Consider the following 17,689-nt stretch of genomic DNA (forward strand, 5'->3'; position numbering starts at 1 on the left):
TTTTAAGTTCTATATTGTGTATATCAATGGTTCATCCAATTATTTCTCTGACTGGTTAAGCCGTGACAGTAGAAGATTTCTTGCCTTACGCGACTTCCACATGTTAGAACTTTTTCCTCGCCTATTCTTCTTATACTCCTTGACTATAAGTCTTGGTATGGGGGAGTGTGAGGGAAAAGTTCAATAGACAGGAGTAGAGAGGGAGTATATAGTAATAGTTTCATTGCCGGCTACTTGTTAAGGTAGGGTAAGTCAAGCTCCTGCTATTCCCACCTTTTTTTCCCCCCACCCCGAAAGTGATAGTTTGACTGCCGGCTGCTTGTTAAGGTAGGGTCAGTCTAGCTCCCGCTATCCCTTCCCCTCCTTCTCCCCCCCCCCGAAAGGTGACGTGTGGGGCTCTGGTCCAAACAGTAATCACTAGACTCACAGCTCCCAGCACTACTGTAAGTACATTCCTGCCTTGTATACTAGTGGATTTATTGGCAGAAAGCTTCACTTTTGACCAACAATAAACTTAGTCCTTTCAGTTTTGCTTTGGGTTGACTGTTGTAATAATCACCACATCTTTTAGGTATTGTACTTATCATGGAGAGTGATTTCTTAAGCAGTGGGTAACCTGTCTATCTTTCCAGCTTGGATGACAGAGAGGGTCACCTGCCAATCAACGAGCAGAACTGATGGAGATGGACTAACATCCTGAGACTTCCTCTTTTTGGATTTAATTACCTGTGCACCTGTATGAAATTGCAGGACGTAACCCCTCATCATTGCAGTGGTAAAGAACCTGCTTTCCTGTCATCGGGATATAATACTCAACCGGTGGGTTGTAACCAACACCTGAGACCCCCCCCCCCATCATCAGCAATTGCTACGATTTCAACAACACTCAGTGTCACCAACACCAGACACCCCTATATATATTAGCGTTGAATTCAGTTATTTATATTTTTCATTTTTCATTTTCTTTAATGTAGGATTAATATTTCATATTTAAGTGTTTTATATTTTCTATATAGTAAGGTGTTTGTTTGTCTGTTATTATTTCTTTTTCTATTCACTAATTTTCCTGAGGAGGAGCCAGCCTTGGTAATACTGTCTGAAGTTGTTACAGGGCTGAGTAAGCCTTCACAGTGTTGTCTGACAGTAGACTGAAGAGTGGGGTGTGTGTGTTGTCTGACAGTAGACTGAAGAGTGGGGCAGTGTGTTGCCTGACAGTAGACTGAAGAGTAAGGGTGTGTGTTGTCTGACAGGCTGAAGAGTGGGGTGTGTGTGTTGTCTAACAGTAGACTGAATAGTGTGTGAGTGTGGTGGCTGACAGTAAACTGAAGAGTGGGGCAGTGTGTTTTCTAACAGTAGACTGAAGAGTGGGTGAAGTGTGTTGTCTGACAGTAGACTGAAGAGTGGGGGAGTGTTGTCTGACAGTAGACAGTGATCATTGGTACTGCCACTTTCTGCTTAAGGTAGTTTCCAGTTGTGAATCCCCAGACAAAAATCTCATGGAAGAGGATGCCAACTGTTTTGGAAACTCTTGTTTCTTGTAATGTGTTGGACGTGGGTGTTAGACTTAGTTGTTCTCAAGGAACAGAAAGAGTAAGCACCTAGGAATTTTTTGTAATTTATTGGCAGTGTGTGAATTGTTAATCATAACATTTAAATGGACATTTGTTGCTCTGTTTCCAAGCATCATGTAGAAGGTGTTATCAGTGTTAAGCTTGAGATTACTGGTCATCCAACTTGATGTCTTCAGTTCTTCGTTTACAGTGTTGAAAGATTTTAAATTTGGGTGGTAGATAAGAGAACAGCTTTCAGTTGTTGTGATACATTTAGAGGATCATTGATGCATAAGAGGAAAATCAGAGGGCCAAGGACACTTCGGTGTTGTATACCTATGTCGGTTGGTGCCCTTGATAGACATATTGAATACTGTTAAGAAGGTATTACTTTATATACGAAAGTGCATAACCTGTGTTGCCATAATCAAATTTGAGTTGCAGGATGCTGAGGTCTGCTATATGGAAAGCCTGGTACATATTCACTATTTTGATGATTTCATCATTTGTTCTTTTATTTGGTGTGACACCAAGCTGGTAGGAGTCGAGTTCATTGTGTGATGCTAGAAGACCATAATCTCTTGTGTATTATATTTTGGAAACTATTGCTTAAAAATTGTAAGTTAGATATTGGTCTCTATAATGTAAGTGACCTTAATGGACTCAGCTGGAGTAAGATGGAGGGATGCTGGAAGCTTCAGCTGGAGCAAGATGGAGGGATGCTGGAAGCTTCAGCTGGAGTAAGATGGAGGGATGCTGGAAGCTTCAGCTGGAGCAAGATGGAGGGATGCTGGAAGCTTCAGCTGGAGTAAGATGGAGGGATGCTGGAAGCTTCAGCTGGAGCAAGATGGAGGGATACTGGAAGCTTCAGCTGGAGTAAGATGGAGGGATGCTGGAAGCTTCAGCTGGAGCAAGATGGAGGGATGCTGGAAGCTTCAGCTGGAGTAAGATAGATGCTGGAAGCTTCAGCTTTAGCAAGATGGATGCTGGAAACTTCAGCTGGAGTAAGATGGAGGGATGCTGGAAGCTTCAGCTGGAGCAAGATGGAGGGATGCTGGAAGCTTCAGCTGGAGCAAGACGGAGGGATGCTGGAAGCTTCAGCTTTAGCAAGATGGAGGGATGCTGGAAGCTTCAGCTGGAGCAAGATGGAGGGATGCTGGAAGCTTCAGCTGGAGTAAGATGGAGGGATGCTGGGAAACTTCAGCTGGAGTAAGATGGAGGGATGCTGGGAAACTTCAGCTGGAGTAAGATGGAGGGATGCTGGGAAACTTCAGCTGGAGTAAGATGGAGGGATGCTGGGAAACTTCAGCTGGAGTAAGATGGAGGGATGCTGGGAAACTTCAGCTGGAGTAAGATGGAGGGATGCTGGGAAACTTCAGCTGGAGTAAGATGGAGGGATGCTGGGAAACTTCAGCTGGAGTAAGATGGAGGGATGCTGGGAAACTTCAGCTGGAGTAAAATGGAGGGATGCTGGGAAACTTCAGCTGGAGTAAGATGGAGGGATGCTGGGAAACTTCAGCTGGAGTAAGATGGAGGGATGCTGGGAAACTTCCCACAAAGTTATTACTGGCCAGACTATTGGTGCTCTAAATTGTATTAGATGGACGTGATCCTGTGGTAGAGGAGAAATTATTTAACTTAATGGCTGGTTCTACAGGCGGTAGAAGTGGTTTAATTGGTTTAGTTAGAACAATATCTCTGGTTTGGGTCAACTTAAGAGAGCCCAGGATTTGTGTGTGTGTGTGTGTATTTGTTTACTCGCCTAATTGTGCTCACCTAATTTTGGTTACAGGGATCGAGACTCGGCTCCTGGCCCCGCCTCTTCACTGATCACTACTAGGTCACTCTTCCTGCTCCCCGAGCTTTATGATACCTCTTCTTAAAGCTATGTATGGTTCCTGCCTCCATTACATCACTTCCCAGTGTGTATGTTCCAGGTCTTTTCATATTACCTCTCGTTTCCTTCAGTCATCTTTAACAGTAGAGTTGTTTGTACATACTTATTAGTTTGGTAAGAACTAACGTATAGTTTTTGGTAGATTCTTTAGTTATTAACCCAGTAAATAATATTTATCGTATAACTAGAGAGGGTTTCGGGGGTCAAAGCCCCCGCGGCCCGGTCTGTGACCAGTCTCATGATGGATCAGATAGGTTTTACTGTGGATTTGAGGATATTTGTAGCCAGGTGCTCTGTAGTGTCTTTGTCACCTGCTTAGTTTGTTTAGGGAATTGTTTGTTGTAAAGGCTTCTCAATTTTGAATAGTTTCTCAGTCATCAACGCCCCTGTCATGGGTGTGCCAGTCAGTCATCAACGCCCCTGTCATGAGTGTGCCAGTCAGTCATCAACGCCCCTGTCATGAGTGTGCCAGTCAGTCATCAACGCCCCTGTCATGGGTGTGCCTGTCAGTCATCAACGCCCCTGTCATGGGTGTGACAGACATCAGCGCCCCTGTCATGGGTGTGACAGTCATCAACGACCCTGTCGTGGGTGTGCCAGTCAGTCATCAACGCCCCTGTCATGGGTGTGCCAGTCAGTCATCAACGCCCCTGTCATGGGTGTGCCAGTCAGTCATCAACGCCCCTGTCATGAGTGTGCCAGTCAGTCATCAACGCCCCTGTCATGGGTGTGCCAGTCAGTCATCAACGCCCCTGTCATGGGTGTGCCAGTCAGACATCAACGCCCCTGTCATGGGTGTGCCAGTCAGACATCAACGCCCCTGTCATGGGTGTGCCAGTCAGACATCAACGCCCCTGTCATGGGTGTGCCAGTCAGACATCAACGCCCCTGTCATGGGTGTGCCAGTCAGACATCAACGCCCCTGTCATGGGAGTGCCAGTCAGACAACAACGCCCCTGTCATGGGTGTGCCAGTCATCAACGCCCCTGTCATGGGTGTGCCAGTCAGACATCAACGCCCCTGTCATGGGTGTGCCAGTCAGACATCAACCCCCCTGTCATGGGTGTGCCAGTCAGACAACGCCCCTGTCATGGGTGTGCCAGTCAGACATCAACGCCCCTGTCATGGGTGTGCCAGTCAGTCATCAACGCCCCTGTCATGGGTGTGATAGTCATCAACGCCCCTGTCATGGGTGTGGCAGTCAGTCACCAACACCCCTGTCATTGGTGTACCAGTCAGTCGTCAACACCCCTGTCATGGGTGTGCCAGCCAGACAACACCCCTATCATCGGTGTGCCAGTCATCAACGCCCCTGTCATGGGTATACCAGTCAGACATCAACGCACGTCATGGGTGTGCCAGTCATCAACTCCCCTGTCATGGGTGTGCCAGTCAGACATCAACGCCCCTGTCATTGGTGTGCTAATTAGACATCAACGCCCCTGTCATGTGTGTGCCAGTCATCAACGCCCCTGTCATGGGTGTGCCAGTCATCAACGCCCCTGTCATGGGTGTGCCAGTCATCAACGCCCCTGTCATGGGTGTGCCAGTCATCAACGCCCCTGTCATGGGTGTGCCAGTCATCAACGCCCCTGTCATGGGTGTGCCAGTCAGACATCAACGCCCCTGTCATGGGTGTGCCAGTCATCAACGCCCCTGTCATGGGTGTGCCAGTCATCAACGCCACTGTCATGGGTGTGCCAGTCAGACATCAACGCCCCAGTTATGGGTGTGCCAGTCAGACATCAACGCCCCTCTCATGGGTGTTCCAGTCAGACATCAACGCCTCTGTCATGGGTGTGCCACTCATCAACGCCCCTGTCATGTTTGTGCCAGTCAACAACGCCCCTGTCATGGGTGTGCCAGTCATCAACGCCACTGTCATGGGTGTGCCAGTCATAAACGCCCCTGTCATGGGTGTGCCAGTCATCAACGCCCCTGTCATGGGTGTGCCAGTCAGTCATCAACGCCCCTGTCATCGGTGTGCCAGTCAGACATCAACGCCTCTGTCATGGGTGTGCCAGTCAGACATAAACGCCCCTGTTACGGGTGTGCCAGTCATCAACGCCCCTGTCATGGGTGTGCCAGTCAGTCATCAACGCCCCTGTCATGGGTGTGACAGACATCAGCGCCCCTGTCATGGGTGTGACAGTCATCAACGACCCTGTCATGGGTGTGACAGTCATCAACGCCCCTGTCATGGGTGTGCCAGTCAGACATCAACGCCCCTGTCATGGGTGTGCCAGTCATCAACGCCTCTGTCATGGGTGTGCCAGTCAGACATCAACGCCCCTGTCAAGGGTGTGCCAGTCAGTCATCAACGCCCCTGTCATGGGTGTGCCAGTCAGTCATCAACGCCCCTGTCATCGGTGTGCCAGTCAGACATCAACGCCCCTGTCATAGGTGTGCCAGTCATCAACGCCTCTGTCATGGGTGTGCCAGTCAGACATCAACGCCCCTGTCAAGGGTGTGCCAGTCAGTCATCAACGCCCCTGTCATGGGTGTGCCAGTCAGTCATCAACGCCCCTGTCATGGGTGTGCCAGTCAGACATCAACGTCCCTGTCATGGGTGTGCCAGTCATCAATGCCCCTGTCATGGGTGTGCCAGTCATCAATGCCCCTGTCATGGGTGTGCCAGTCATCAACGCCTCTGTCATGGGTGTGCCAGTCAGACAACGCCCCTGTCATGGGTGTGCCAGTCAGACAACGCCCCTGTCATGGGTGTGCCAGTCATCAACGCCCCTGTCATGGGTGTACCAGTCAGACATCAACGCCCCCGTCATGGGTGTCAGGTAATACAGTGCTGTGAAGGTTGTATTTACTAAGGTGTCGTACATTCAAGTGGTAACTTAACGTTTATGAGGAAGATGAGGGTAGTGATGCGTAGTATTGTCAGGGATCATCCCTTCCTTGAGACAACATAAGAGCACTGCAGAAGGCCTACTGACCCGTGCTAGGCAAGTTCAAATCAGAAGCTAATGATAATTTTGGTTGCACTCGCCTGGGTTAACATTGTTAATTGTGGTTGTACTCGCCTGGGTTAACCTAGTTAATTGTGGTTGCCCTCGCCTGGGTTAACCTTGTTAATTGTGGTTGTACTCTACTGGGTTAACCATGTTAATTGTGGTTGTACTCGTCTGGGTTAACCTTGTTAATTGTGGTTGTACTCTCCTGGGTTAACCATGTTAATTGTGGTTGTACTCGTCTAGGTTAACCTAGTTAATTGTGGTTGCCCTCGCCTGGGTTAACCTTGTTAATTGTGGTTGCCCTCGCCTGGGTTAACCTTGTTAATTGTGGTTGTACTCTCCTGGGTTAACCTTGTTAATTGTGGTTGTACTCGCCTGGGTTAACCTTGTTAATTGTGGTTGTACTCGCCTGGGTTAACCTTGTTAATTGTGGTTGTACTCGCCTTGGTTAACCTTGTTAATTGTGGTTGTACTCGCCTGGGTTAACCTCCTTAATTGTGGTTGCCCTCGCATGGGTTAACCTTGTTAATTGTGGGTATACTCTCCTGGGTTAACCTTGAAAATTGTGGTTGTACTCGCCTGGGTTAACCTAGTTAATTGTGGTTGCCCACGCCTGGGTTAACCTTGTTAATTGTGGTTGCACTCGCCTGGGTTAACCTTGTTAATTGTGGTTGCACTCGCCTGGGTTAACCTTGTTAATTGTGGTTGCACTCGCCTGGGTTAACCTTGTTAATTGTGGTTGCACTGGCCTGGGTTAACCTTGTTAATTGTGGTTGTACTCGCCTGGGTTAACCTTGTTAATTGTGGTTGTACTCGCCTGGGTTAACCTAGTTAATTGTGGTTGCCCTCGCCTGGGTTAACCTTGTTAATTGTGGTTGTACTCGCCTGGGTTTACCTTGTTAATTGTGGTTGTACTCGCCTGGGTTAACCTTGTTAATTGTGTTTGTACTCGCCTGGGTTAACCTAGTTAATTGTGGTTGCCCTCGCCTGGGTTAACCTTGTTAATTGTGGTTGCACTCGCCTGGGTTAACCTTGTTAATTGTGGTTGCAGTCGCCTGGGTTAACCTTGTTAATTGTGGTTGCCCTCGCCTGGGTTAACCTTGTTAATAGTGGTTTCCCTCGCCTGGGTTAACCTTGTTAATTGTGGTTGTACTCGCATGGGTTTACCTTAATTGTGGTTGTATTCGCCTGGGTTAACCTTGTTAATTGTGGTTGTACTCGCCTGGGTTAACCTTGTTAATTGTGGTTGTACTCGCCTGGGTTAACCTTGTTAATTGTGGTTGTACTCGCCTGGGTTTACCTTAATTGTGGTTGTATTCGCCTGGATTAACGTTGTTAATTGTGGTTGTACTCGCCTGGATTAACGTTGTTAATTGTGGTTGTACTCGCCTGGGTTAACCTTGTTAATTGTGGTTGTACTAGCCTGGGTTTACCTTAATTATGGTTGTATTCGCCTGGGTTTACCTTGTTAATTGTGGTTGTACTCGTCTGGGTTCACCTTGTTAATTGTGGTTGTACTCGCCTGGGTTAACCTTGTTAATTGTTGTTGTACTCGCCTCGGTTAACCTTGTTAAATGTGGTTGTACTCGCTTGGGTTAACCTTGTTAATTGTGGTTGCACTCGCCGGGGTTAACCTTCTTAATTGTGGATGCACTCGCCTGGGTTAACCTTGTTAATTGTGGTTGCCCTCGCCTGGGTTAACCTTGTTAATTGTGGTTGTACTCGCCTGGGTTAACCTTGTTAATTGTGGTTGTACTCATCTGGGTTAACCTTGTTAATTGTGGTTGTACTCGCCTGGGTTAACCTAGTTAATTGTGGTTGCCCTCGCCTGGGTTAACCTTGTTAATTGGGGTTGCACTCGCCTGGGTTAACGTTGTTAATTGTGGTTGCAGTCGCCTGGGTTAACCTTGTTAATTGTGGTTGCCCTCGCCTGCGTTAACCTTGTTAATTGTGGTAGCCCTCGCCTGGGTTAACCTTGTTAATTGTGGTTGTACTCGCATGGGTTTACCTTAATTGTGGTTGTATTCGCCTGGGTTAACCTTGTTAATTGTGGTTGTACTCGCCTGGATTAACCTTGTTAATTGTGGTTGTACTCGCCTGGGTTAACCTTGTTAATTGTGGTTGTACTCGCCTGGGTTTACCTTAATTGTGGTTGTATTCGCCTGGGTTAACCTTGTTAATTGTGGTTGTACTCGCCTGGGTTAACCTTGTTAATTGTGGTTGTACTCGCCTGGGTTAACCTTGTTAATTGTGGTTGTACTCGCCTGGGTTAACCTTGTTAATTGTGGTTGTACTCGCCTGGGTTTACCTTAATTGTGGTTGTATTTGCCTGGGTTTACCTTGTTAATTGTGGTTGTACTCGCCAGGGTTAACCTTGTTAATTGTGGTTGTACTCGCCTGGGTTAACCTTGTTAATTGTGGTTGTACTCGCCTGGGTTTACCTTAATTGTGGTTGTATTCGCCTGGGTTCACCTTGTTAATTGTGGTTGTACTCGCCTGGGTTCACTTTGTTAATTGTGGTTGTACTCGCCTGGGTTAACCTTGTTAATTGTGGTTGTACTCGCCTCGGTTAACCTTTTTAATTGTGGTTGTACTCGCCTCGGTTAACCTTGTTAAATGTGGTTGTACTCGCCTGCTGCACACCTACTGTACAAACTGTGCACACCTACTGTACAAACTGTGCACACCTACTGTACAAACTGTGCACACCTACTGTACAAACTGTGCACACGTACTGTACAAACTGTGCCCACCTACTGTACAAACTGTGCACACCTACTGTACAAACTGTACACACCTACTGTACAAACTGTGCACACCTACTGTACAAACTGTGCACACCTACTGTACAAACTGTGCACACCTACTGTACAAACTGTGCACACCTACTGTACAAACTGTACACACCTACTGTACAAACTGTGCACACCTGTACAAACTGTACACACCTACTGTACAAACTGTACACACCTACTGTACAAACAGTGCACACCTGTACAAACTGTACACACTAACTGTACAAACTGTACAAACTGTACACATCTACTGTACAAACTGTACACATCTGTACAAACTGTGCGCATCTACTGTACAAACTGTGTACACCTACTGTACAAACTGTGCACACCTATTCAAAATGTAAACACCTACTGTACAAACTGTGCACACCTATTGTTCAAAATGTGCATATCTACTATACAAACTGTACACACCTGCACAAACTGTGCACACCTACTGTACAAACTGTAAACACCTACTGTACAAACTGTACACATCTACTGTACAAACTGTGCACACCTGTACAAACTGTGTACACCTGAACAAACTGTGCACACCTACTGTACAAACTGTGTACACCTGTGCAAACTGTGTACACCTACTGTTTAAACTGTACACATCTCTACAAGCAGTGCTCACCTACTGTACAAACTGTACAAACTGTGCACACCTACTGTACAAATTGTGCACACCTACTGTACAAACTGTGCACACCTACTGTACAAATTGTGCACACCTGTACAAACTGTGCACACCTACTGTACAAACTGTGCACACCTGTACAAACTGTGCACAAGTGTACAAACTGTGCACACCTACTGTACAAACTGTGCACACCTACTGTACAAACTGTGCACAACTACTGTACAAACTGTGCACAACTACTGTACAAACTGTGCACACCTACTGTACAAACTGTGCACAACTACTGTACAAACTGTGCACACCTACTGTACAAACTGTGCACAACTACTGTGCAAACTGTGCTCACCTGTACAAACTGTACACACCTGTACAAACTGTACACACCTGTACAAACTGTACACACCTGTACAAACTGTGTACACCTGCTGTACAAACTGTGCACACCTACTGTGCAAACTGTGCTCACCTGTACAAACTGTACACACCTGTACAAACTGTACACACCTGTACAAACTGTACACACCTTTACAAACTGTGTACACCTGCTGTACAAACTATGCACACCTACTGTGCAAACTGTGCACACCTACTGTACAAACTGTACACACCTACTGTACAAACTGTGCACACCTACTGTACAAACTGTGCACACCTACTGTACAAACTGTGCACACCTACTGTACAAACTGTGCACACCTACTGTGCAAACTGTGCACACCTACTGTACAAACTGTGCACACCTACTGTACAAACTGCACACCTACTGTGCACACCTGTACAAACTGTACACACCTGTACAAACTATTCACACCTACTGTACAAACTGTGCACACCTGTACAAACTGTACACACCTGTACAAATTGTGCACACCTACTGTACAAGCTATGCACACCTACTGTACAAACTGTGCGCACCTGTACAAACTGTACACACCTGTACAAAAAGTACACACCTGTACAAACTGTACACACCTTTACAAACTGTGCACACCTGCTGTACAAACTGTGCACACATGTACAAACTGTACACACCTACTGTACAAACTGTACACACCTGTACAAACTGTGCACACCTACTGTGCAAACTGTGCACACCTGTGCAAACTGTGCACACCTACTGTACAAACTGTGCACACCTGTACAAACTGTACACACCTACTGTACAAACTGTACACACCTGTACAAACTGTGCACACCTACTGTACAAACTGTACACACCTAATGTACAAACTGTACACACCTAATGTACAAACTGTGCACACCTACTGTACAAACTATGCACACCTACTGGAGAGAGTTCCGGGGGTCAACGCCCCCGCTGCCCGGTCTGTGACCAGACCTCCTGGTGGATCAGAGCCTGATCAACCAGGCTGTTGCTGCTGGCTGCACGCAAACCAACGTACGAGCCACAGCCCGGCTGATCCGGTACTGACTTTAGGTGCTTGTCCAGTGCCAGCTTGAAGACTGCCAGGGGTCTGTTGGTAATCCCCCTTATGTGTGCTGGGAGGCAGTTGAACAGTCTCGGGCCCCTGACACTTATTGTATGGTCTCTTAACGTGCTAGTGACACCCCTGCTTTTCATTGGGGGGATGGAGCATCGTCTGCCAAGTCTTTTGCTTTCGTAGTGAGTGATTTTCGTGTGCAAGTTCGGTACTAGTCCCTCTAGGATTTTCCAGGTGTATATAATCATGTATCTCTCCCTCCTGCGTTCCAGGGAATACAGGTTTAGGAACCTCAAGCGCTCCCAATAATTGAGGTGTTTTATCTCCGTTATGCACGCCGTGAAAGTTCTCTGTACATTTTCCAGGTCGGCAATTTCACCTGCCTTGAAAGGTGCTGTTAGTGTGCAGCAATATTCCAGCCTAGATAGAACAAGTGACCTGAAGAGTGTCATCATGGGCTTTGCCTCCCTCGTTTTGAAGGTTCTCATTATCCATCCTGTCATTTTTCTAGCAGATGCGATTGATACAATGTTATGGTCCTTGAAGGTGAGATCCTCCGACATGATCACTCCCAGGTCTTTGACGTTGGTGTTTCGCTCTATTTTGTGGCCAGAATTTGTTTTGTACTCTGATGAAGATTTAATTTCCTCATGTTTACCATATCTGAGTAATTGAAATTTCTCATCGTTGAACTTCATATTGTTTTCTGCAGCCCACTGAAAGATTTGGTTGATGTCCGCCTGGAGCTTTGCAGTGTCTGCAATGGAAGACACTGTCATGCAGATTCGGGTGTCATCTGCAAAGGAAGACACGGTGCTGTGGCTGACATCCTTGTCTATGTCGGATATGAGGATGAGGAACAAGATGGGAGCGAGTACTGTGCCTTGTGGAACAGAGCTTTTCACCGTAGCTGCCTCGGACTTTACTCTGTTGACGACTACTCTCTGTGTTCTGTTAGTGAGGAAATTATAGATCCATCGACCGACTTTTCCTGTTATTCCTTTAGCACGCATTTTGTGCGCTATTACGCCATGGTCACACTTGTCGAAGGCTTTTGCAAAGTCTGTATATATTACATCTGCATTCTTTTTGTCTTCTAGTGCATTTAGGACCTTGTCGTAGTGATCCAATAGTTGAGACAGACAGGAGCGACCTGTTCTAAACCCATGTTGCCCTGGGTTGTGTAACTGATGGGTTTCTAGATGGGTGGTGATCTTGCTTCTTAGGACCCTTTCAAAGATTTTTATGATATGGGATGTTAGTGCTATTGGTCTGTAGTTCTTTGCTGTTGCTTTACTGCCCCCTTTGTGGAGTGGGGCTATGTCTGTTGTTTTTAGTAACTGTGGGACGACCCCCTTGTCCATGCTCCCTCTCCATAGTATGGAAAAGGCTCGTGATAGGGGCTTCTTGCAGTTCTTGATGAACACAGAGTTCCATGAGTCTGGCCCTGGGGCATAGTGCATGGGCATGTCATTTATGGCCTGTTCGAAGTCATTTGGCGTCAGGATAACATCGGATAGGCTTGTGTTAATCAAATTTTGTGGCTCTCTCATAAAAAATTCATTTTGATCTTCGACTCTCAGTCTGGTTAGCGGCTTGCTAAAAACTGAGTCATATTGGGACTTGAGTAGCTCACTCATTTCCTTGCTGTCATCTGTGTAGGACCCATCTTGTTTAAGTAGGGGCCCAATACTGGACGTTGTTCTCGATTTTGATTTGGCATAGGAGAAGAAATACTTTGGGTTTCTTTCGATTTCATTTATGGCTTTTAGTTCTTCCCGCGATTCCTGACTCCTAAAGGATTCTTTTAGCTTAAGTTCGATGTTTGCTATTTCTCTGACCAGTGTCTCCCTACGCATTTCAGATATATTGACCTCTTTTAGCCGCTCTGTTATTCTTTTCCGTCGCCTGTAAAGGGAGCGCCTGTCTCTTTCTGTTTTACATCTACTCCTTTTTCTTAGAGGAATAAGCCTTGTGCATACATCGAGTGCCACCGAGTTAATCTGTTCTAGGCATAAGTTGGGGTCTGTATTGCTTAGTATATCTTCCCAGCTTATATCGGTTAGGACTTGGTTTACTTGGTCCCACTTTATGTTTTTGCTATTGAAGTTGAATTTGGTGAATGCTCCCTCGTGACTAATCTCATTATGTCGGTCTGGGGCTCAGCGCATACATGACTGAACCTCAATTATGTTGTGATCTGAGTATATTGTTTTTGATATGGTGACATTTCTTATCAGATCATCATTGTTAGTGAAGATGAGGTCTAGTGTATTCTCCAGTCTAGTAGGATCTATTATTTGCTGGTTTAAATTGAATTTTGTGCAGAGATTTAAAAGCTCGCGTGAGTGTGAGTTTTCATCAGAGCTGCCTCCTGGTGTTATTACTGCAACAATATTATTTGCTATATTCCTCCATTTTAGGTGCCTTAAGTTGAAATCCCCCAGGAGCAAGATGTTGGGTGCAGGAGCTGGAAGGTTTTCCAGACAGTGGTCAATTTTTCACAGCTGTTCCTGGAATTGCTGGGATGTTGCATCCGGAGGCTTGTAGACTACCACAATGAGTAGGTTTTGGTTCTCGACCTTTACTGCTAAAACTTCCACTACATCATTTGAGGCATTTAGCAGTTCTGTGCAAACAAGTGACTCTGCAATGTACAGGCCAACCCCCCCCCCTTTTGCCTGTTCACTCTGTCACATCTGTATAGGTTGTAACCTGGGATCCATATTTCGTTGTCCAAGTGATCCTTTATGTGGGTCTCAGTGAAAGCCGCGAACATTGCCTTTGCCTCTGCAAGCAGTCCACGGATGAAAGGTATTTTGTTGTTTGTTGCTGGCTTTAGACCCTGTATATTTGCAAAGAAGAATGTTATCGGACTGGTGGTATTGTTGGTACTGGGGGGGGATTTTTTTTCCGGCATTAGTATCTGTATCTGTTGGTTTTGAGTGGAGGCCATCGACTGTGGTTCCACTCCAGGAATGACTGGATTTGGTGTACGATTTCTGCCATTTCCTGCCAGTTTTTTTCCTTCCTGGCACTAAAAAACCTCTCCCTCTTGAGTGGCTGTGGCTACCCAGGTTTTCCCATGGCCTGGATGTTTTGTATCTTTTTGTCCCCTTTAGTAGGTGTGCTGTGCACACCTACTGTACAAACTTTACACACCTACTGTACAAACTATGCACACCTACTGTACAAACTATGTACACCTACTGTACAAACTCTGCACACCTGTACAAACTGTACACACCTGTACAAACTGTACACACCTACTGTACAAACTGTGCACACCTACTGTACAAACTATGTACACCTACTGTACAAACTCTGCACACCTGTACAAACTGTACACACCTACTGTACAAACTGTGCACACCTACTGTACAAACTGTGCACACCTACTGTACAAACTGTACACACCTACTGTACAAACTGTACACACCTACTGTACAAACTGTGCACACCTACTGTACAAACTGTGCACACCTACTGTACAAACTGTGCACACCTACTGTACAAACTGTGCACACCTACTGTACAAACTGTACACACCTACTGTACAAACTGTACACACCTACTGTACAAACTGTACACACCTACTGTACAAACTGTACACACCTACTGTACAAACTGTACACACCTACTGTACAAACTGTACACACCTACTGTACAAACTGTACACACCTACTGTACAAACTTTGCACACCTACTGTACAAACTGTACACACCTACTGTACAAACTGTACACACCTACTGTACAAACTGTGTGCACCTACTGTACAAACTGTGCACACCTACTGTACAAACTGTACACACCTACTGTACAAACTGTGTGCACCTACTGTACAAACTGTACACACCTACTGTACAAACTGCACACACCTACTGTACAAACTGTACACACCTACTGTACAAACTGTACACACCTACTGTACAAACTCATCTTGTGTGCAGGTCAAACTTCACTTACACTGTATATTTGAGGGTGATGTGATTCAGATGTAGATCTACGACATTGATCCCTCTGACGTAGGTTTACGTTACAGTGAAACGTTTAATACTTATCCAGTATAATTAAAGTAATTATATTTAATACAGGCAAAATCACGTCTAGATCCACTGAGAGTCGACTGCAGATAAACCCACAAGAAGCAGCAACATCACTTCGGTTCGACTCTCTGCTCTTTAATGATGGTAAGAACAATTCTTGTTGTCATTTTGGTGCTCACCTCTATATGTGTATATTAAATTGAACTCTTTGACTTGGGACTCTAAAATAATTACGTTTTTGTAAGGTTATTACAAGAAATAATTAGTATATACTGATTCCTTAGAACTAGTTTCCATTTGTTTCCTCAATATTGCTGCAGTCTTGGTCAACACTGCGTGTGGAAATAGTACCAGGAACTACTCTAGCATTTATCAACGCTTCTGTAGTAGTGTTTGGCATGCAAATCAATGCTCTATTTTTCTTGCATCCAGTTTTGTGCCAGAGGTATGATAGGCCTAGGCAGCAGAAAATTGGTCTGGATACTGTGCCAAATTAAAAAAATCTCGGATCCCGTAGTACCTCGTGGGAGCACCAGTTCATCTGAGTGCCAGCCTGAGCACACAACATGGCAAACCCCAGGGATTCACTCACGCAATTTCGTATTAACTCGCCTTTTCGAGGAAAATACTGACCCCGAGTTTGGTGGCTGAGATGATGTGGCCACAAATGATCGAGGAAATGTCTACAACCTCGATGATAACCCAGATAAATGTATAATATTTGTGTCATAGAGTTTCAGTTTTGATATCACTGGTAGTGGCATCCTGCCAGAATGTACTAGCACCGATGAGTCCTCGGAGTTTGAGTACTTCCAATTGTACTTCGACGAGCCGCTCACAAACTGATTATCAGCCAGACGAACAGGTATCACCGCTATGCAATGGGCAATATTGACATATGTTGCAGTATCGTCACGGCTGCACAGGTGGATAGATACATCTGTTGCAGGAATGTGTATATTCCTTACCAGTCATGCTTATAACTATTATCTACAAGCATAGTATTGGTCCCAAGACTACATCAGTACCCCAGTCCTGAGCCTTGCAACACATTAATGCTGTTGCTACAAATGCTGCACTTAGTAATGTTGCACTTCTTAGACAGGAATGTTGCTCTTCTTAGGAATGTTGCACTTCTTAGTAATGTTGCACTTCTTAGGAATTTTACTTAGGAATGTTACACTTCGTAAGAATGTTGCACTTCGTAGACAGTAATGCATCCAACAGGAACAACCTGCTATACAAAATCCAGGAAGTGCTTATCTATCTGAAACAAAAATTCAGTGCCAACTTTTATACCCTCAAATCTGTCATTCAAGCATAATATATATAAATAAATAAATATATATATATATATATATATATATATATATATATATATATATATATATATATATATATATATATATATATATATATATATATAAAGTTTCGGCGGGGGGAAATAAATGGAATTAAATCTGGAGTATCTGAGAAAGTTAGAGCAAAGGAAGGGGTAGCAGTAATGTAGGATCAGTTATGGAAGGAGAAAAGAGAATATGAATGTGTAAATTCAAGAATCATGTGGATTAAAGTAAAGGTTGGATGCGAAAAGTGGGTCATAATAAGCGTGTATGCACCTGGAGAAGAGAGGAATGTAGAGGAGAGAGAGAGATTTTGGGAGATGTTAAGTGAATGTATAGGAGCCTTTGAACCAAGTGAGAGAGTAATTGTGGTAGGGGACCTGAATGCTAAAGTAGGAGAAACTTTTAGAGAGGGTGTGGTAGGTAAGTTTGGGGTGCCAGGTGTAAATGATAATGGGAGCCCTTTGATTGAACTTTGTATAGAAAGGGGTTTAGTTATAGGTAATACATATTTTAAGAAAAAGAGGATAAATAAGTATACAAGATATGTAGGGCGAAATAACAGTAGTTTGTTGGATTATGTATTGGTAGATAAAAGACTGTTGAGTAGACTTCAGGATGTACATGTTTATAGAGGGGCCACAGATATATCAGATCACTTCCTAGTTGTAGCTACACTGAGAGTAAAAGGTAGATGGGATACAAGGAGAATAGAAGCATCAGGGAAGTGAGAGGTGAAGGTTTATAAACTAAAAGAGGAGGCAGTTAGGGTAAGATATAAACAGCTATTGGAGGATAGATGGGCTAATGAGAGCATAGGCAATGGGGTCGAAGAGGTATGGGGTAGGTTTAAAAATGTAATGTTAGAGTGTTCAGCAGAAGTTTGTGGTTACAGGAAAGTGGGTGCAGGAGGGAAGAGGAGTGATTGGTGGAATGATGTAAAGAGAGTAGTAAGGGAGAAAAAGCTGGCATATGAGATGTTTTTACAAAGTAGAAGTGATGCAAGGAGGGAAGAGTATAT

The 17,689-nt window shown here is 45.1% G+C and overlaps 1 protein-coding gene across 2 annotated transcripts in view; it reads left to right on the forward strand.

The window, feature by feature from the left end:
* The window catches only part of LOC128695213 (uncharacterized), a 91,535-nt gene that overhangs the window by 26,055 nt on the left and 47,791 nt on the right, over positions 1–17,689 (forward strand). The window contains exons 2-3 of one of the 2 annotated variants that reach the window (XM_070091493.1): positions 3,343–3,476; positions 15,374–15,469. In XM_070091493.1, coding sequence (XP_069947594.1) covers positions 15,464–15,469 — 6 coding nt within the window. In that variant the 5' untranslated portion in view covers positions 3,343–3,476; positions 15,374–15,463. The remainder of the gene's footprint in view (positions 1–3,342; positions 3,477–15,373; positions 15,470–17,689) is intronic. The other variant, XM_053785731.2, reaches the window with a different exon arrangement.

The sequence above is a fragment of the Cherax quadricarinatus genome, chromosome 35 (assembly GCF_038502225.1).
Source record: "Cherax quadricarinatus isolate ZL_2023a chromosome 35, ASM3850222v1, whole genome shotgun sequence".
Lineage (NCBI taxonomy): Eukaryota > Metazoa > Arthropoda > Malacostraca > Decapoda > Parastacidae > Cherax > Cherax quadricarinatus.